The sequence below is a fragment of the Oxyura jamaicensis genome, chromosome 22 (genome assembly GCF_011077185.1).
Source record: "Oxyura jamaicensis isolate SHBP4307 breed ruddy duck chromosome 22, BPBGC_Ojam_1.0, whole genome shotgun sequence".
NCBI classification, from domain to species: domain Eukaryota; kingdom Metazoa; phylum Chordata; class Aves; order Anseriformes; family Anatidae; genus Oxyura; species Oxyura jamaicensis.
The window spans coordinates 2,478,729-2,500,137 of record NC_048914.1 but is presented as its reverse complement, the minus strand read 5'-3'; the positions used below and the strand labels follow the sequence as shown (position 1 = coordinate 2,500,137).

The 21,409-nt window shown below is 48.2% G+C and overlaps 1 protein-coding gene across 2 annotated transcripts in view; it reads left to right on the top strand.

Annotated features, from left to right (window-relative positions):
- Nucleotides 1-2,285: 2,285 nt before the first annotated feature.
- The window catches only part of DPYSL2 (dihydropyrimidinase like 2), a 53,036-nt gene continuing 33,912 nt past the window's right edge, over nucleotides 2,286-21,409 (top strand). The window contains exons 1-4 of one of the 2 annotated variants that reach the window (XM_035345025.1): nucleotides 2,286-2,428; nucleotides 3,084-3,454; nucleotides 15,987-16,075; nucleotides 17,411-17,595. In XM_035345025.1, the coding sequence (XP_035200916.1) occupies nucleotides 3,104-3,454; nucleotides 15,987-16,075; nucleotides 17,411-17,595 (625 nt within the window). In that variant the 5' untranslated portion in view covers nucleotides 2,286-2,428; nucleotides 3,084-3,103. Of the gene's footprint in view, nucleotides 2,429-2,806; nucleotides 3,455-15,986; nucleotides 16,076-17,410; nucleotides 17,596-21,409 lie in introns of those variants that run through there. The other variant, XM_035345024.1, reaches the window with a different exon arrangement.

Genomic DNA, 21,409 nt, shown 5'->3' with positions numbered 1-21,409 from the left:
TTGCATGTTTGGGAGATGAGATGTCACCAAGGTGTCCCCGCCTTTGCTGTTGATGGGGCTGAGGATGAGCTGTTACCTCTGGGCTTGTTCCTGTTGATGCTGGGTTTATAAAATTCAGGTGAGGGCCTGTGCCACTTGCCAAGTGTCAGACCCTACAGAAGCTCGGCTGGACTCATGTAGATAAGAAGTTTCTACAGCTGGTCCCAAACTCAGGGCGATTTGGGGGGACTAATTTCCCAGGCTGCTTGATTATGGCTTTACTCAGGACAGCAGCCCTTCTGTAGGAAAAGGAATATAGGAGGAGTAAAGCTAGGGAGCCACACAGATGTATGGGAATGTTTCAGTTCAAGTCTAACAATGAGTTAAGTTTGCTACAGCTGAGAGCATTTCTCAAGATCTGATACCTGCGTTTCACAGGTGGGAGAAGAAACTTTATAAAAGTTACCCCATAATTTTTCAGTGGCCATAACAGTGCAGTGTGTATATTATCATTCTGGGAAGCATCCAGTAAAAGAATATAATCACAGGGGATGCGTTTTATAGACCTGTGATTCTTTGGGAGTGCCTGACTTCATGCCTGAATGATAGAAGTCATCATTGGTTTGATCTGTGAACCTGGCTGGGGGCTCAGCGGGTCAGCCTGGGGTGAGGATCCTGCCAGACTTCCCACCAGGACACCTGGAGCCAAACACCAAACAGCTGGAGACATCGCTGAGCGTGTCCTCAAGGCGCCGTGGAAAGGGGAAGTACTTGGAGCTGGCTGTTGGATATGCGATTGCCCATGTTTTGAGGGCTTACACGGAGAGAGAAATCTGTAAGGTAAGAAACTTTTGGGAGTGACCTTTAACAGGCTGGAGACGTTTGGAAGCTGCAGGATCTGATTCTTGTCTCTGCCACTCCAGAGCCTCTAGACTCACGTTACTGGCGGATCGGTTTCTTTCCATCCCTTTCCAGGTGCCTTTGTCTGTGGCCATCTGAGCGTCTTCCAAGGACGTGCCAAGCGATGAACGAGCGTGATTTAAGGCTACCCCTGCAAGCTGCGTGTGTTTCAGCAAACTGCAGAACGTGTCAACACAATCGCTTCAAGGCTTTCAGCTTGCTGGAGCCCCTGTCAGCACTCTGCAGCTTCTGTGGACTGCCTGATCAGCAGCGCTCTGACCATTAATATTTATAAACCTTAAATAATAAAGGACTTCAGGGTACCTGAGAGACCATATGTTGGCCTCCCGTTCCCTACAAAGCACCTGAGATCAGTGTGGCTACAACCCGGGCTGCTCTGGCCCCAGAAGGGGAAGGGGGGAGCGTTGCCCCTGGAGGGCCTCCGTCTTCGGATTGCTCCCCCCTTCATTAGTTACCAGAGCACATCCCCTCCATCCTTCAGGGCCAAGCTGCAGGCTTCTGTCTTTCCTTTTAGGCTGGAGACTTAATGCATTTATTACCGGGCTTCGTTTGGCTGTGACCTTGGCTGCTTGGTTGTCCTTTTTCCTCCCCACCTTTCGGTTAAAAACGCGTTGATGCGCGAGGAGAGACAGCCCAGAGATTTTTATCAATTTAGTAATTTATCGCTTTTGGTGATTTTTTTTTTGTCCTGAGTCTTGCCAAGGTGCTTGGTAACCGTTTGGCCACAGCTGCCCGCGAATTAGCATTTAGCGTATGCATGTGCGAAGATGCAGCCCCATGAATAATGCATGGTGATACACAGCCTGCTCCTTGGGCTCGGGGCAGGGCGCTACCGCCTATGGATTAGCCTCGAGGACCAGGACCGGCGGTATTAATAACGTGTGTATCAGGTGGAGACGGCCCGCCTGAGCCCATTGTGTGCCGCTCCGCTTACCTTGTGATAAAAACCTCCCTCGGCCTCGCCGAGTCCTCCCCTTGTACCCCGCGGGCACAAACCCTTGGGGAACGACCCCCTCCGCCTGGCCACCTGTGGGCTCGCTTTATTTTACTCATCCCCAGCGGGATGAGTGCTAAAAGGGAAAAAGGGAGCAAAATCTCTGTCGGGAGGCCCGGAGGGAGGCCGGGAGGCTGCCGGGGGTGCTGAAGGGACAGCGCTCGGCACTGCTCAGCACGGCTCAGCCCCTCCTCCAGGGCTGCCTGCTGCCTGCCCTGAGCCCCCCCAGCAGGCTCCTGGGGGCTCCCGGCCTTGTAGAGGCTCCAGTGACTTGCGAGGCCACTGCTTTGGGCTCCCGGAGGTAAGTCCCGGTGAACGGCTCGCCTGCCTCCCTCTCTCTCCAGGCTGCCCGTCTCTCTCTTTCTCTCCCCAGGGCCATCCATCAAAACCTCCGTCCCCCCCCCCCGAAGAGGCACTGCTGGAGTCACGGCACCAGCGATGCCCCCAAATCCCAGCCGGATGAAGCTGAGCCTCGCCTCCCGCCAGCCCCGCTGAACCCCGCGGCCTCGGCTCCTCCGGCTCCGCTGCTTCGAGGCAAGTGGGGAACAATAGGATGGATTCCCGCAGCACGCCCCGCCGCCACCATTGCGGGCTGGGGGAGGAAGAGGAGAGAGGGGCTAGGGGGAGGAAGGAAGCCCTCCTTTCTCCCCTGCCTGGGGAGCAGCTGGAGGCGAGGGGTGCTGAGCCTCCGGCAGCCTCTCCGCGACTCGCGGCAGTAGCGGCGGCAGGGAAGGGGAAGGAGAAGGGTGTGTGCATGGATGGGGGCTGCTGCTCCAACCTGCTCGAGTCCATTTGCCAATTCACCAGTCGCATCACTTCCGGATCAGTCCCCAGTTTCTGCTGCAGAGTGAGGATTTTTTTTTTTCTCTCTCTCTCTCCTTCTCCCTCCCTCCCCGTCTGGATGCTGGGAACTTGAACCCTCCTCCCTTGATTGCAGCAGGATCTGCCCCAACCTTCCCTCAACTTTGCACCGCATCAAAGAAAACAGAGCGTGCTACAGACTGTATTATACCAATGGGGGCAGGGGAGCTGCCAGGCACAGCCCTTTGCAATTGATGTTGCTGTATCTCTAGGACCCTGAGCGATCTCTCTTTTTTTTTTTTTTTTTTTCCTCCTCTTTTCGCTTGTGTGTGTGTGCGTGTGTGTGTGAAGGATCCTCCTGGTTACCGCTGTTGTTATTTTCCCTTAGCAGGGAGACCACACTGAGCCATGGCTGAGAGGAAGCAGTCTGGCCGGCAGGGCGAGGAGGAAGAAGTGCCAGCCTTCTTCAAAAACCTGGGCTCGGGCAGTCCCAAGCCCCGGCAGAAATTCTGTGGCATGTTCTGCCCAGTGGAAGGCTCCCTGGAGAACAAGACCATCGACTTCGACTCCCTGTCGGTGGGCCGCGGATCTAACAAAGTCGTGGCCAAGCAGAAGGATGTTGCCCACCTGGGGCCGGATGCTCCGTCCGTCTACTCGAGGCAGAGCGGGAAGGGAGGGGAACCATCTGTTGATTTCGGGAGAAAGGTGGAGATCAGGAGTGCCACGGGGAAGGAGGCGCTGCAGAACCTGAATGACAAGGTGGGTGCACATATGTGTGTGTGTGAGGTGCAACTTGCACATGGATAGGCTGCAGAGGGGACAGATCCTTCCCACCCTGCAGTTCCTTGCTTTTGTCACTTGTATGTATGTGCTGGCAGTGTCTTCCTCGGAGAAGTAGCATCCCTGCTAGAGCCTCCTCGCCAGCCCTCTAATGTTATCTGTGTGCTCTCTGCAGGTGTGTGTATGTGCTCGGGGAGGAGGGCAGAAGAAGAAAGGAGCCCCTGCACACACAGACACCCTCCCTTTCCCCGCCCTGCCCTCCGATTTGGTGCTAGAGACCGACTTTTTTGTTTCTTAGGCGATTTCCCCAGCACAACGGTAGCGAAATGCCCCACCCAGCTCGTGAATGCAGCTCACGGGAGCAGAAACGCGATTGTTAGCAAAAGAGCATCAATGAGCCTCCAGCTCCAGGGACCCCTTCCCTGCGGGTTTCTCCCAGGGGGACCTCGGGAAGCACTCCCACCCCTGCTCCCAGGGGAGGAGAGGCTCCAGAGTGACCCAGGGGAGCTGGATTTCGGTACCTGCTCTGATGAAGGCCTGTGGCTGCAGGGGGAATTTTTGCCTCAGGAAGATGTGCTGGGACTTTCACAGGAATGTGGTGTTCTCTTAAAACCCCCCTGAGCTCCTCCTAGTCCTTTAAGACTCCTGAAGCTATTTTCTGGCTGTGTGTGTGTGTGTGTCATGGTGTAGTAGAGTCTGTCCTTTTCCTGAGGCAAAACCCATTCACGCCAAAGGTCTAGCTGACCATGCACGTTTTCTTTCCTCCACGAATAGATTTAAGCGAGCTTTATTCAGCTCCGAGCCCTGAAATACTCGGTGTATTCCTCTGACAATGCTGGCTCCTATGCTCAGCCTGGAAGAGCTGCAATGAATGAAGCACCAACCAGCAGAGTGATAAATTTCTAGCAGCATACTGGGAAAGAGTTTCTGTGAGTAGTCCCCCAGCGGGTGTAAAGAGCAGTCCTTCCTTCTGGCAGCTGCTTCCAGGACGGACCTCCTGATTTTTTTACGAGTGGACTGGATGGCGTGTACAGGGCAGAAGTCTGCCTGGAGCCTATAGCACGGCCTCGTTCCCCATTTTCTCCTGCTGTCAGAAATGTGAAATGTTACCAGGAGCAATTCTGGGGGCTCATCCTCCCCAGGTCAGACCCTCCTCTGCTGCCTCCTAGGGCAGTAACCTCGGGGCTCCGTCCAGCCACATTCACACGTGTCAACACGTGCAGTAACTGTGAGACCACAGAGCAGGCCCCGGTGTTCAGCAGTGCTGCACATCAACCTCGAATTAAAAGTGGGCTACGCTCCACTCCTCTTCATAGCAGGTCAAACTAAAGTTTCCCACTACAAATGTCCGTGGCTTGATCCGAGTATGTTACGTGCCTACTAACTTTCCACAAGTAATTAGCCTAACAAAGAAGTGAAGGGCGTGCACCTTTTCAGTTTGGGGAGTCAAAGGGTTTGCAGTTTAGGGCATTTTCAGGACTAATTTGGAGTAATTTGATGTGCTGGTGTCCTGCAAGACACAAATGTACACAGGTGATTTATTCATTCTGAAGAGATGAATTATTGAAGGGTACAAGTATATTAAAAAGTATAACGTGAAAAATCAGACGTCCAAGCAGAATATTAATCACATTTTTTGTAAAAGTGATTTTTTTGGGGTTCTACTTTTAAAGGTTGTCATATAATATCAACCATGAAGGCATGAAATAATGGGAGAGTGCTAAACATCTGAGTTTTCTCATTAGCTTGGTGTTACACTGATGCCAGTGGATTGTGCTGTGAGGGGTTGTGTGCGTTCGGGCAAGTGCAGTCTTTTATTATAAATGTCTTGCTATGGATTGGCACTTTATAGCAGGAGCGTTTTAGCTTTGATGGTTTTCCAGCTGACTGCATCTATAGCTTGAATCAATGGTTAGATCCTCAGCAGGTAAAGCTGCCTTTACTTCAGAGCAGTTATTAGGAACATGTTTATGGGTGATCAACACACTGAAAAAAAAGAAAATATTGCAGGAAGTGGCATTAAAGGAAACACTGCATTAAAATAAATGCAGGTAGGAGTTGAGATGCTAAAGGCCTTCTGAAGTTTTGCAACTGAATTTGGCCTATTACTTTGAAACCTGTGTAGTCTGTACAGTATTTCCATGTGATACGAATCGAAATTACAGTGGAAAGAAGCAGCGTGCTAATTGATAGGATCTTGAAATTATATAAATTGTTTCACAGTAGGCTAGAAATCCTACTGCTTCTTTTTCTTTAGCTTGAGGCTGAAAACAGCTACAGCCGTTATTAAGTGCATATAACAGTGAGCACACAGGACAGTCCATCCTCTGTTTGAGCAAAACGACCACATCACGAGCTGACGGCAATGGGTGCCGACCAACTGGAGCCAGCCGAGATGCACAGAAGTATTTTAGTCAGTGACTGGATCCAAAGTGGGTCTGAAAGACAGTCATCCTTTCTGTCACTGTATAGAAAGATCTCATATTAATCTCCGTGGAAATAGTTAACAAAGCAAGATTGACAAGCTATTTTTTATTTTTCTGAGGTCTTAACTGTCCAGAGGATAAAGAAAGGAATGTAATTATTCCACATTAAAATGCAATATATTGTTCTGCAGGCAAAGATAAGGGTAATCAAATCTGTTTATGTCTATCCTGTCTAGGGTATTCTATAGGCATCTATCATAGCCTCGCTTTATTGCCTCTGGGCCATGGTGCCTCATAATTCAGGGTTAAGATCATCTCCAGAGGCACCAGGAAGGCTTTCGATCTTAGTTTAAGCAGCTCTTTACAGCGAGGCCTCTGGAGACAGTGTGACCCATTCAACAGGTCGGAGGCAAGCTGTGCTACTGGGCAGCTGTCAGCCTTGGAGACTTGGCTGCGCCTCCATTTCCTCTCCTAAACTTTGTCACCTTCCCTGGTTAGGCTGCTAATGCCTGGTCCTGGGGATACGTGTTCAGGGGCCTGTGGAACTTACTCATAGCGCTGCTTTGTAGGAGTCAGTGCATAGGCTACAAACTGCCTCCTCTCAGAGGATGGAGGCTGATAAAATGAGTTCCCAGGGCATCGATCCAACATTCTGTATGAGAACGGTCTGGAGAGGCACGCCTTCACCTGGGATTTGAAAGACCTTTTGTTCATTGCTTGCTTCACCTGGGTCACTCCTCCGCATGTCTTGGTTTCCCGTGCGTATCATCAGTGCTCCCTCAGTCGTTCTCATCTGTTGAGGTTCTTCAGGACGGAGGCTGGCCTTTAGGAAACATCTGTAGGAAGAAGTAAGGTTTGATTGCAAGAGGGAACAGCAAGCTTCTGGCTTGTTTTAATCCAGTTTGCACGGACAGCCTTAATAGATGCTAAGACACTTGAACCCAAGTACAAGCCCTGGGACCACAGGTCTCTTCTTACGTTGCTAGCTAAAGTTCCCATGGCCATGCTCTTGTTACTCTGCTGATTCAGGTGGTTTCCTTGTGAGAAAAGCAGTTGCCTTTACATTTTTGGTTCCCTTAAAATCAGTTCATGGACCTTTAGGAAGTTCATAGCATTAGCGTAAACCACTGGTCTAATACAACAAAGCTATGTATGATAAGTGAATAAAGAGACACTAGGAAAATGTTTTTATTTTAGCATTGACAGGAGAGGATTGTTCAGAAACACAGTTTCATGAAGCTTTTGACACGACTGGACTTCCTGCTAAAACCTCAAAGCTCTCAGGATCGTGCTTGTTCATTCCTGGAGAGGAACGATGAGTAACAAGATGTTGTTCAGCACTCAAAAAATCATAGACTCTGGAATATTAATGGAACTGTTGTTTAGAACAAAGTTGTTCCAGACAGCTGGAAATGTGGTTCTGATTTTAATTTGTTACAATGCCTGTAATTTCTTTAGCCAGCCTTGTTTTGACAATCACTGCTTGCAAAATAATTATACAGGAGGATGACTTGCATGATTTTTCCAATGGATCATAACAATTTGTCTGGCTGCTGAAAAAAAAAAATAGAGAAACTAACAATAATGAACACAAATGTCAAATTCCTCTGACCTCTCAGATTCCTCTCAAAGCTATCAATCTGCATAGCTGGAACGTGCTGGAGCTCCAAGGAGCATATCGTGGTCTGGTAGAGTCACGTCAGGAATTCACCGATACCACACCCCTCTCCTGCAGAAACGAGCAAAGGGCTTTGATCTAGGGCCAGTTCTTTTGGGTTCAAGACTGGAGGGAAAACACCACTTAGGGTCAGACCCTTCCCCACCCACTTTGGAGCTGAACCAAATCCGAGGCCTGGGCTTTCGGCAGCACTTTGCAGAGCAGGCTTTATCTCGGGGATAGAGATGGGGACTGGCGGCTGTGCATGCCACCCTCATGCCAGCGCTCTGGCGTCATTTGACAGGAGCCTTTTTGTTTCTTCTGCTGAGCACTTGTTTAGGTCTGCCCTGAAGTTCTTCACCTACAGCACCACGTCTGACTCCCCAAATCCCTCGTCTATCTTGTGGCACATAAAATCTGAGTCTGTCTCTGGTGGCGTTGCTACAAAGTTGGGAAAAGACTTCAGTAGCAAAGCTCAAGTGGAGTTTGTTTGCTCTGCGAAATGGGCAGTGTTTGGGAGCAGAGCTGTAGCAAACTACCAAAAATCAAACCTCATTACTGCAAGACTCGCACGCAAGTGCAAAATTGTGTTCTTCACCTTCCAGAGAGCTGGAATGAAACTTGGGATGGGTCAGAATTTTTTTCTCCTCGTCTGGAGTAATGATTGTCTGGTATGTTACAGGTAGGCAAAGCTGGCTGACACAAGCAATGAGAATGATTTCTGAGAGCCTAAGGCTTTGGTCTGTAGGTCTGGGGGATGGAAAATGGATTATAATATTAAGAAACAGTGTAAATTGCTGTGAAAATAGCTGTTTCTTGGATCCTACCCATGGTTCCTGTGGGCCAGGAGATACTCATCTCTTTGCACAGGAAGTAAGGGAGGAGCAATGACATGGATGCCCAAATGCCTCATGCCTTTGCTCCAGAATGCTGTACTTAGTACTGTAAAGGTCAAAGCACGAGTGTAAACTTTGGAGAAGAGAGCACATTTCTGCTATGTCTTGTGCTACCCATGACAGAGCAGCCCCTGCTCAAAGCCCAGAAGAGGGCTGACTTTTCTCAGTGATAAGAGTTGGTAGTACACTAACTCTAGGGCAGCACCATGGGCTTCTCTGAGGACAATTAAGACTGTAGTGCATCTGAAATGCTCAGGACATTGCCTCTAAGAGACATACTGTAATACTAACAGTCTTATTAGAAAGTTATTTCTCAACCTTATCAAGGCTTCTTGGGATTTTAAAGGAAACAAAATCAATTGGACAGTTAATTCTAATTTGTAGATCAATTGTGCCTTTTTTATTGACCTGTTTGTGTGGCCAGAAAATGAATTGCTCCCCTCGCAAACTCAGATGGTTTGTATTCAAAATAAAGCCAGGCTACTTCTCTGAGAGCTTGTATGAATTTTACCTCTTCATAGTACCATGTTTGACCTCTGTGGTCATTTCCATAGAATGACACTTTGGTTTATCTTATAAAATTAAAACTAAGATGCTTATTGGCAAGGGTAGTTCCCCTCTGTAATTTGATTTATAGTGAGTAATAAGGAAGAGTTCTTTCATCACATTTTGGAAAGAACAGATATACTCCTGCCCTGTACAAGCCTGTATTTAACCTTCCCAACACCTAATGTGCTTCAGGGGGTTGCTGTAGCCCTAAGAAACTCCTTTTAAGTCTCAGAGACGAGGAGCCGATGGAGCAATTGGCATGGGCAGAACCAGGACGGAAAACTAGGTCCTGATCAGTGAGCTCTTGAAAGCTCTTTTGGCCCAGTCCTGCTGCCTCTGATTGCAGTAACAAGAGCCTTTCTGACTTTGGCAGTGGGTGATTCCCCATGAGGGAGTGGGGATTACTGGTATCTAACAAGCCTAGGGGAAATCTAGAGCTTGTTGATGCACTAGTGCTGGAATATCAGATACTTCCAGCAATGCCTTAAATCCATCTCTGATCCCTATTTTAATCACATATTTCCATTTGCGGGTTTTAAAATTTCATAGCAAAATGTCCTTGTAGATAAACCTTTAAGAATTTAGTAGGAGTAAAAGCAATGGGTTGTTGCAGGGGTTCTGTGGGGTTGGTTGCAATTACACCGCAGTTCCACAGGGAAAGAGACCCTTCTGATATTTTCTTTCCAACCGTCCAGTAACTGCACTGTGGGAATACAATTCCGTGCTAAGCGTGTCATGGTATTCCACAGCATCTGTAAAGTTAAGGTTCAGAGCTGATGCAGACCGATTTCCACTGATGCCTGTGATGATTTATTTTATTGCTGTACAGAGATTTTTATATTCTTGTGCAATTCTCTCTCTCGACCTTTCTAGAAGACAAATTTAGACATAGACACTCCTTTAACATGAAACATGTTTCTGCTGCAAAAAAAACCCTGCACAAAATATCTTATACCAGATATTTGTGCAGAAATGGCTGGGAGCAATCTCGCGTATCCAGTGGCCAACATAGCCCCCAGTTACCCTCAAGCTGGCAGTGCAGGCATGGGTGTGATGCTTTGGTTTGTGCATTTCCTCCCCTGCTCTGCCACTTGGTGAATGTTGCCAGGGCCTGCAGCTGTGCTGATAGAGCATCATTAAAGATGTTTATGTTCTTTTGCTCTTCCTCCGCCTCCGAAGTGACTTGGCTGCAGTGACCTTGCTGGTCTTGTCGTAGTGGTGCAGTCAGGGAGCTGGGATGGGCTGGCCGGCCGTCCTTTGTCTCTTTCCTCTGGTAGCTTTTGGCAAGGAAGATTTGGGAGTGTTCGTTCTCTGTGGCACCTTCTAATTTTAGCCTGCTTAGCCTGCATTGATTGACCTATGGAAGACAAAGTGCATCAGTGTTATCTAGAAGTGCCATCACTTCCCGCAATACCTTGGCAGGTATCGGCACTGCTGTGTGACAGCTGGACTGGGTACGAGTCTGCAGGGATTTACTGAGCACATTCAACTCGCTTCCTTTATCCTAGGAGCTGACTCCTACCATTGACACTTCATAAGTAGTTATCCTTTTTGTTTTAACTTATGGAGAGGGGTCAACATAAACTATAGTTTCACTCGGAGAATGAATCAGCTTTTGTAAGGGGCTCCCTGTATTGCCAGACTCTGTTCCCACGTGTTCTCATCTGAATGCTGTCCTTTAGCTTCACTAGCCCATCTTTATCATTAGTGGATATCTACCGCACATATGTTTATGCAGCAGATGTTATCCATCCCCTGATTTTGTTTAGCAAGGCTAAATCAGGCAGTTTATAACTGCATTAGTAATTTTATTTATTTCCTTCTTTATTTTTGACAACCTTCTAGCTATGACAAGAGAGAAAATTGGGCTTTGTTGCCAGTTGGTATAAAAGAGACAAAAAATGTGCCTGGAAACTCAGTTCTGGTCCTTTAGATACACACTAAATCATAGAGAAGTTTTTAAAACTTGGTGCTGTGTACTTAATGTTGATATTAATATTGAACAACCCTGTTTTTCAGCCCTTTAATCTCTCATTTTTTTTAATTTGTTCTGTACTACTTAGGTTGTTGCAACATGGTGATGAGAAGGAAAAGCTAAGTGTCATCTGAAGATTCATTATTTCTTTCTGAACCGAGTCAGTATTGGACTCAAGTTATGGAACAAATATATTCAAAGTTCAAGAACTCCTGTCCTGAATTAGAACTCCATGTCCTGCCCATGTGCAGTAAGGATTACCTTTTCAAAAAAGTATTTTAAATATGTATCTTTGAGCAGGTGAGAATAGTTTCAGAAATATTAGTGTGCTGATGCCATCATTCCTTTAGAGGTGCTTTATTTCTTCTACCAGCGCTGTGGTTTCCCAGCTTAAAGCATAATGCGGAGAAACGACCTGGGAGGTCAGGGAGGTGAGTGAGTGCTGCAGATCAGAGGTTTCCTGTGCCCATGTTTGTGTGTGTTTGTCTGTAATCCCATTCCTACTCCCAGGACAAGGTCTTGAGATGGTAGCTGGACTTAGCACATCTCAGATCAGCTGCCCAAGGGCCTTGATGCTCTCTCTCAAACCTTTAGGTAGTGTTCGCTTCCTCTTGGATAGCTGAAGGTGCTATCTTACCTGGCAAGCAAAGGCAAGAAGCCATTCAGATAAAAAGCTGAGGAGGAAAACCAGCATTAAAGACAGAAAAGGTACAGCTGCACTGCCTAAATTCAGAAATACAATGTAGGTGGTTTTGTCCATGTTCTGAGCAGAAATAAGCTGAAGTTTCAAAACTTCTGGTGCAGATCAGAAAGACGCAGGATATAACCCATTTAGTATTGCCAGTTCTAATCAAAATAAAACCCAGCAGGCTAACAAATTAATCATTTTGCTACTGTCATAATGAGACACTTTATCACTTGCTACTAATTGGATATTAACTGATTGGCATATCAGCTATTTAAATGTTGCCTGATGCCCCACCTATACTCAGGAAAAGCTCTCTTAGTCTTTCCCTTATAGCCTTTTGTGAACTACTGTACACGAAAGGTCCTGCTAGTCATCTGTCTGAGCAGATGTTGCCTTTATAACGATTTACTGCAGCGGTATTTCTGAAGGTTTCAATTTCTATGGTGTGTGCACAGCGTGTTTCACTGGGCTGCTTGGGTGCGTAAAGATCACAACGTTGTGTGACAGAAGCTGGCGGTTTGCTTTGTGTGATGTGGAACCCTCAGTGGCTGAGGGAAGGAGGTAAGTGTTGGTGATTACCTGGTCAGTTGTAACGTTCAAAGAGAAGTGGATTTGGGCTAAATTCTGGGCTCTGCAGAGGGTGCTTTGTGCCGTTCCCTGGGGAAACTGATGTATGAGGAGTCGGTGTGCACAGACATGCTGGTGGGCACCCCTTCTGGCACCCTGTTTCTTCATGGTGCAGCGGGTCAAGCAGACTAGGAGGGAGCCTTTATCCCCTTTAATCCATTTTTTTTTTTTTCTTTTAGCCCTGTCACAGCCCCCGTGTGCCTGAGGCGCTGCACCCAGCGGTGCCATGAGGGCACCTGCACACCCTCGGGCACAGCCCAGGCCCCTCCATCCCCTAAGCCCTCAAAATTCGGCTCCGTGCCCGCAGGAGGGGACCTGGGCTGGGCGCTGCGCCTTCTAGACTAGGCGGGGCCGCCGCGAAGCGAAAAATTGGGGTTTTATTTTTATTTTTTTTCCCTTCCAGCCAGCGCCCAGCAGGGCGGGGCGGCACAAAGAAGATGGAGGGCAGCGCCCTCGTTGCCGCCGGGGTTCCTCTCAGCCCCTCGCCCGGCACCGAGCCGCAGGTGCTCGGCCCCACCAGGACACCCCCGGGCCCCTCAAGCCCCTCACACGATCGCGGTCCCCCCGCAGCCCCCTGACGGGCGCCGCAGCCCCTCGGGGAGGGGGGGGGGGGGGCGGCTCCCCCCCCCCCCGCATCCCCTCAGCGCTCGGCCCCTCCCCTCCCTTAACCCCCCCCTCATTTGCATCCCCGCCGGGCTCGCAGCCAATCGCGCCCCGAGCTGCGCGGCCCCGACGGAGAGGGGAGGGGGGGAGAGAGAGAGGGAGAGGAGGAGGCGGCGCATGCGCATTGGCGGCCGCCGCCGGCGCTCGCCCCCTCCCTGCGCGGCCGGGGCTGGGGCTGAGGGAAGAAAGGGCTGAGGCGAGCCCAGGGGCGGCCGCTGCTCCCCGTGCTGCCGCCTGCTCCCTTTTTCTTAGGATTCCCTTGATTTTGGGGACCGTTTATTCTTATTTTTTTTTTTTAATTTTGATTTTTTTAATCGCATTTTTCTTTCTTCCTGAGGAGGGGAGGTCGGGGCAGCGTTCGCAGCGCGGCAGACAATAGCGCCGCAGCAGCCTTTCCCCCCCCCCCCCCCCCCCCCGATTTCCTTTGCCTGGCCGCAGATTTAGGGCAGGGAGCGCGGATCCCAGGGCGCTAACTTCGCCTTACGTAAGGCTCGATAATATTCCTTTCTAACGGGCTGCTCCAGCCTTTTTTTTTTTTATTATTTTTTTTTTTGACAGAGTTTTCATCGCTGGCACCCCACGGACACACCCAGGCGAGTCCTCCTGCCTCCGGCACAGCAGCCAGCTCCCAGACGGAGCTCGCCAGCGTGACACCCGTGTAGGGGGGCTCGGATCTGCCTTAAACAGCCTGTGGGAAGCGCGGTGATGACCGCAGCATCCTCCTTTTTTAGGGGAAAAGCCGGTTTTCCTCTAAGAGTCTAACGGCAGAGGCTAAAAAGATGCCCGTGCTTAAACGGCGCTGGAGGTTGCTGCTGAACCGCTGCTGGGGGCCAGCAGTCTGACGCATTTTGCTCGTGACCGAATGCTCTGATTTATGTTACGTGCACCCGCTGCAGTTGTAAGGATAAGGGACAGGAAAAAGAATCAGATTCTGGCTTTATTTGCTGCTGCAGAAACCTGAAATTCGTCCGCCGAGGCTGATGCTTCAAGGCGGCGGCTAGTCTGCGTTTAGCCATCTTGTTGTGCCTACATCGATGCGTACAAATTGACTGCATCGATGGATACAAATTTAGCAGCAGGCCCCTGCACGGTGCCGAACTGCCTCTGCTTTTGTCTCAGAGGTGGTTGAAGCGAACAGCAGGATTCGCACTCCTTTCAGAGCCTTCGTGCAGCTGCAGCAGGAGACCTGTTTACTAGCTGAAGCATTCAGAGCATCCTTAAAGCGGTCCAGGGGGCATTTTTGCTCGTCACGACGTATATATGTCTATATATATATTATTTTCTCTTTCCTAATGGATGCTCGGTGCGTTAGGACTTGCTGTCAGTGGCATCGATGGCCAAGCAGTAACCAATTTCAATAGCAGCCACCCTTTTTAATAGCACAAGGAGCCTGCACTAGAGGTGGGCATAAATACTGCAGTGTTTCTGGAAATGGTAAACATGTAGGACAGTTTTGCTGTAGAGTCTGGCATTGAAAGACGAGCGGGTTTTTCACGCCCTGAGTTAATTCATTCAGGCTTATTGGCATTCATGGCAGATCCTAAATTTAAATCTTGCGTTTTTTCTTTGTTTTTGAGATCGGTGGCGTTATTTGTGGAAGCTCTCCATTGCAGCAGTAGGAGGAAGGAGAAAGGAAAAAAAAAAAAAGGGGAGGGGTGGAAGGAGAGGCATTTAATACCTTGTAGATCTTTAGCGGTTATATAAAAGATGGATATAAAGGTATAAATTGGTAACTGATGCAATTCGTGTAGCCCTCTTGGTGTTCAGAGCCGTGTCATTTGAACATCTGCTGCTCCAGCTCTTCGGTTTTCTTAAAAGCTCTTTGGAAAATGCTTGGTTCTTTTATTCTGTTAGAGTCCCCATTGAAAATAGGGGCTCTGAACACTGCTGTCACTGTCACTTGCTGTAGGTTCGAGGCACCCCAAAGTTCGAGTCCTGCTTTCTCCCCCTTTTTGAAGTCAGCTTTTTGGTTTCATCAGCCTACAGCTGGGCTGTGCTGGTGTAGCTTTGTCTCATTGCAAAGACGCTTTGGGAGGGGGAGAGACAATCGGAGTACCAGTGCAGAAATAGGGGCCGAGGTGTGCGTTAAATGGAACGCTGCCTCTGCGTGGTTTGGTTTAAATATATGCCTATATGATATAGGGGGGTGAAGGAACCAGAAGAACACAGCAGTTGCTTTTACCTTTTATCCCTGACCAGAGCTCTGCAGAGGTGTTATGCTCTTGTTTATGACTACTGCAAGAAAGAGAAATTTGGTTTTGACCTAAAATCGCTGCAAAGGCGTGATGCGACCTGGGCTGCGATACAAAGCGCGTTGTCTGATAGCTGCCTCGTTATAATTACCTTTCTGTTCCTGCCAAACTGCCTCCTAATTGGAGGGCGTTTTCATAACACGGGTTTTAAAATCCTTCCCTTGAAGTGAATTTGCTAATACGCGCTTATTTTTCATCTGGTTATGCAGTAGTGATCCGGAGGGGCAGTAAAAGCATCTGCTGAATTGAAACATCGCAAAGTTGGACAAAACGAGTTTGTTTGTGTTGTGTAACCCCTGGCAACAGACTTTTGGTCCATTTCCCTGACAGCAGTTGACTCATAGCTGTCCAAGTCGTGACTCCAGTGTGTGGGTGCATACAAGAAATTCTGCATACGACCAAGGCAGTGAAAACAGGCGCGTGGCTATTATGCATCCCTCGAATATCCTTTAATGCTCTTGCTGCAGGTGATGGCGTGTGCTGTCTTAGCAGGCTGCAGGTATGAGTGAAGCTGCCAAGCAGGCGAGGCTGCTGGAACCCGCTGCCTTTTCCATTCTGACTTTTTTTCTGGATCATCGGCGTGATGAAAGGACTTGCAGATGAAATAAAATATTTTATCTTTCCAGTTGAAAGTGCAGCAGTTGACTGGTGTTTTGACGTGCGCTTCTGAATAATGCAGAGCTTGTTTCCATCCCTACTTTTATCTCTGAAGTGACACTGCAGACTGTCAGCTTTCTCACAGAATAATTACGTATTGTTGTATGCTTCTTTGTTGCAGAGCGATCGTCTTCTGATCAAAGGTGGTAAAATAGTTAATGACGACCAGTCTTTCTATGCCGACATTTACATGGAAGATGGGTTGATAAAGTAAGTGAAGTGTGATACCACGTTGTGATCGGAAACGTAGAGAAACGTACTGCACATTAGCAAGGAATAATTTACTCTGTGTGCTACGTTAGGCTGCAAAGAAAAGTGTGTCTTTCACACACATGCTGGCATTGATGGAGGATCTTGAAAAACAAGGCGTTGAATTAAAAAAGCAAATGGCCCCAAACCCCATTGCTGTTAAAGCCCAAGTGGAAGGAGGTGCTTAAGTGTGCTTAATTGTAGCCATGCGACTAGCCCCATGCTGAGATGACACACATGTTTGAAGTTATCTGGGTGTTGTAACATTTTACCAAGTTATGACTTCAGATATTTTGAATCCAGAGTTCAGTACCCTGACACATCTGATGCTGTTTTAGGGCGGGAGACTGGGCTCAGGTGACTTCTTGAGGTCTCTTGCAGTGCTGTTTTCTGCAATTCCATGATACAAGGATCAATCCCAAATCCCTTAAAGTTAATAAGGATCCTGTTGTTTTAAAGGAGAAGGTTCAGACCTCTTTCCAGTATGCTTCTGTGTTTTCAGTCCTGAAACATGCATTTCTGGCACATTAAATATATTACAGATTTCTTTGGAAAATTACTCTTAGGAAAAAATGGACGAGCCAGAGGTTGCAAACAAGGAATTTTCCTGCTCTGGCTTAAGACAGTCAGCACATGTGCTTTGTTAATTAAGGTTAAAAGTTAGAGGAGCCAGCCAAAGACAGCTAATTAATTGCAATGTGTCATCCACTATTGCATTTTTAAAAACAAATCTGTGCGAAGAGCTGGACTGGAGGGGGCTTTGGGGTCTCATTGGGAATCTGGTAACTGGTGTCTGCATGGGTTCATATTGTGCAGAGACCACGTACAATTTATACATGGAAAGAAAGTAGACAATATAGAGGCGAAAATTCTTTGTGGGTTCGCAAAACAAGGTTAATGTCTGCTTTGCTGTTAGATACCTAGCATCGAGTGCTCAGCTGCCACTTGGCAACCCCAGTCCAGTCCCAGCAAAGCTGCTTTTGTTGTATTTGGTGCAGCGATGTGTTCTGCACAGTCCCTTCTCCAGCCGTCTGCCAGCGTGGCTCCTTCCTTGTCTTCCTCTTAAGGCTAACATTCCCCCTAGGTCCTGAAGCATTTGCACGCTTTGCTCTCAATTATGCAGCTGCTTCCAGGGGAAGAATAACATGTTATCAGCTATGTATGCTGATCCTGTACATCGCTTTATATGGAAAAAGAAAACACCCAAGGTTAAGCAGCACAAGGGTGTGTGTTTACAGACGGCGTGCCTCATCTCTTGTTTGTGTCTGACTTGCTGTTTGGAACCTGTTTACCCAGGCAAATAGGAGAGAATCTGATTGTGCCAGGAGGGGTGAAAACTATCGAAGCCCATGGCAGGATGGTGATTCCTGGAGGGATTGACGTTCACACCCGCTTCCAGATGCCGGAACAGGGGATGACATCTGCTGATGACTTCTTCCAAGGGACCAAGGCTGCGCTGGCTGGGGGCACCACCATGATCAGTAAGCTTGCTGCTGCTCTCTTCCAAGAAAGCTTTCTTTTTCTCTAGTAGCAAGAGAGAAACGGTGGACTGTACAAGTGGCGTCAGGTTCCAACAGTGGGGATTTCTGGTGTCTGGTCAGGTTGCTGAGAAAAGCATGTGCAGGGGTGGGAAAAGGGATGGAAACCCCAGGGTTTCCGTGCCTTGCAGCTGTCAATCATTACACTCTTGTCCTCCCCGTTGGCCGGATTTTCTTTGGTCCTTGTGTGACTCTGCCGCTTTCTCCGTAGGTCTGCTCCTACTGAAACCAGTGTGACTTTGACCTCTGGCTCCAGTATGAGCAGCAGATTCTCCACGCCCCTGCGCCTCAGTTCCCTTTCTCCGTGACACCTGAGACTCCAGGAGGCTTGTGCTCTTTCATCTGTAAGTTGCTGCACATGCAGAGAGAGGAAGGACAGCTGCTTCACCCAGAGCTGTCTGAGGATGGATAGGTGCCACTGTGCAGTTCCTGCACAGCAGCTGGCCTGTACTATACGTCTTTGAAAACTGGGCCACTTAAATAAGGATTTACACATGCCCAATTGTATGTATGCAGCTTTGGCACCAGGAGCTTTTAATAATAAATTGAGCGTTGTTCCTTTTTTTGCTCATATCCTCTTTTGGAGGAAGAAAGAATTGGGAAGTGAAAATGTCTCCAAATAAAAACACAGACAAACTGACTTTCCTGCTGATAGCAGGATCAGACACCCCTAGTGTTCCCCTCTGGCTCCAAAATGTCTCATAAATGACTTCCCGGCTAGCTGGCACCACTCACATTGGCTACAGGTGCTTGACTTGTCAGAGCCAGGACCTCAAAACTCCATAAGTGAATCACTATTATCCTTCTTTGAGTTGGAGGTTAAAAAAATAAAATAATAATTGGGAACAAAAAATCTCTGTTCCAGTGCTGCTGATCACGTCTAACTGAGCTGCACCACGGCGCCCTGGAGTCTGTTGCTGCATGTGGCAGTCAAGGATAAAGGTGTAATGTGGCGCAGTATCTGAACATCTGGCATTCCTTCATGTACTCTGAGGTGCTGCCATTTCACAGGAGGGGGGCTGAGGTACAGAGGAATGAAAGAACACGGTTCAGAATAAGTACTGTCGTCTATTGTCCAGGCCAGGTTTGTAAAGAGATCTTAAGCACAGCCAGGGATCAGCCTAACTCTCCTTGGTTCAAACCCAGCGGCTTATGAACTAGAACATCCTCATCTCTTAGAGAATGTCGTGAGCTCTCCTTGATCTCTGGCCTTGTGGCTGGACTCAGATTGACATGGGGCTTGGGAGGGGGAGCCGAGGGTCCAAGCACAGCTACCCTATTTCAGAAACAGATCTTTTTCTGGGCCTGGACCTCGCAAAGAGGTGTCTGGCCTATGAACTCGGTCCTGAAGTAACCTGGGAAGTTATTTTTTGTAGTGCTGTCAATGTGGAGTATGAAGTTTGAGTGTGAAGATAACCTCACCCACACAGAATGTAAACTGGAAACGTAGCTGTGGATATTCTCAGTGTGGACACTAATACCCAGTTTTCCTCTAAATCTTTGCTGTCAATTTAAGTTAATAACACTGAAACGTTTTCTTTTCAGCTTTGTTTCATTGGTTGCTGGTGTATTACCAGTACACCTGGTTCACATTGTCCACTTGCATCACTATTTTGTGCTTCTCTGTTAAGTTGAATTAGACCAAAATCATGTTTTCTGTCACCTGCATGTAGGCTTTCAACAGCACTAGTTCCCCTGAGGGGACTTTTAAAAATGTTTTAAGCAGATATGGCTTAGGCCAAGTTTTCTAAAGCAGCCCTTCACTTTGGTCGCCCAGTTCCACTCGTGCAAAGCCTCGTACTTCAGAAGTGTTTAGACCTCTGCGTACATTGTCTTTATGACTGCAGTATCGGAATTATCTCACTAATGGTGTTCAGAGCACATCTCCGAGTTAGGAAGTCGGAGGAATCCTCCATCTTATAACTCCTCCTTGTTTTACAGCTATGAGAAATGGCACAGTGTAGGTTACGTGGTTTGCCCCTGGTCAGCGGGCCTGTGGCTAAACTGGAAAATGGTGTTCCCCTTTCCACTCTGCCATTCTGCCCTCCTGTCTCGGATTAGGACCCCAAACTGCACAGTCACCTCTGAACATCAAATGGCTTCCTGATGCCTAGCAGTGAGGTGATCAGACTGTTAAGGACGCAGGAGATGTTCCTGGTGGGCGGGTACCAGCGACTGGAACCGAACGTAGGAAAGTGGGTTAAATAATCCAGCTAGACTTCAAAGCTTTGGAGACCGCTCTGTGTCAGCTCAGCTGTTCTCTCCTTAGTGAAATTATACCGTTTGCAAAAAGGGCTTTGCACGAGGAAGCGTGCAGAACTGCCCGCGTGAACGTGTTCTCGGTGGGTGGCCTTTGGTTGCTCCCAAAGCAGGTGGGAGTCAGGGTCGATTCCAGGATTTAATCTGTTATGATAAATGGGACAGCATTTAGCGAACTAAATTCATAACATCACAAGCAAATTGCAGCCTGAAAACAGTGTGCTAGAGTTTGGTGTGCATTTTCAATGCTGTGCCTGGGACTTCTCCACAGAGTCTGCTCCTCATGAAAGTGTGTGTAGCTGTGTGCCTCCCTTCTTCAGGCTTTTTTTGGGAACACCCATGGATGTGGGCTTTGTGGGGAAAACACCCACAATTCTTCATTTGTGTTTAAAGCAAACTTCGTATTATCAATTTACAAATGCCTTTGCTCCATGCATTCTTCTCTTTTATGAGCCTGCGTTTTGGGCAGAAGAGGTTAATTGGCCTCGTGGTTCAATTTGTTTCACCTTTTCACACAGGAGGGCACTTTAAGGCTGTTTACAGCCTCCATCGTAGCGATATACTTGTTTTATGTACATTTTTTTCCAGTGAAATTAAAACAAGAATCTTGGATAGGTTTCTGCTGGTTGTTGGTTTCATAAAAGCTGTGGGTGAAATCCTGGCTTCGGCAAAGTAAGGGAGAGTTTTGTCACCGACCTCAGCAGTGCCAGGAATCCGCCCTGTGTGCCTGCTTTGGTTTCACTGAACTCTTTGCAGCTCAGATCAAATTCAGTGTTGTCCCTTTAATTCACAGGTCGAATGCATCCAGGGGAAGCGCAGAGGAGCTCAAGGATGTAACCTATTGTTTCCAAGCCCTGTTCCCTTTTACTTCCGTTCCCCTTCAATGCAACTTCATTGCTCCAATGTCCGAGGTAGAATTGGATTCTTGCTGAGTGTCAAACGGAGCAGCCCCGTTTTCTCTGTGGGACCCATGGAGATTTATCCTGGTGGGAAGCAGATCTGGAACGAGGGTCAGTGGTTAGCAGTGGTGTGCCCTGAGTGAGCCCTTTTCTGCCTACATCACAGCAGTTCCGTAGGGCTCTCTGCCCTTTGTCTTTGAGCCCTCCTTTGGGTTGCTCTCTCAAGTTAGGGCTCATTTATTTTTCCAGCTTCTCGTTCCATGGACGCCATCTGAGCAGGAATTCCAGCTATAATCCTTCTGTCTCTGCCCTCTTCAGCGCCAGAGGCATGTAGCAAGGCTCCAGCCGACCTGGCTAATGTATGAAAAATAAAGCTGGGCGTGCTGTGCAGAGCTGCGGGGTGAAATGCGGTGCTGCCATGCGATTGTTCTTCTGAAACAGTAATTGGCGCGATCCTTTCCCTGTCCCTGCGTTCAAACGCCGTTATTGTGGGCATGTCAGCAGAGGGTGAACAGCACCGTGTGTGTCCTAGGAGAATACTTCTTTGGATTCTTGCCCTTTTGAAATGTCAGAATGCGGCGTTTGGGCGTTGCGTTGAG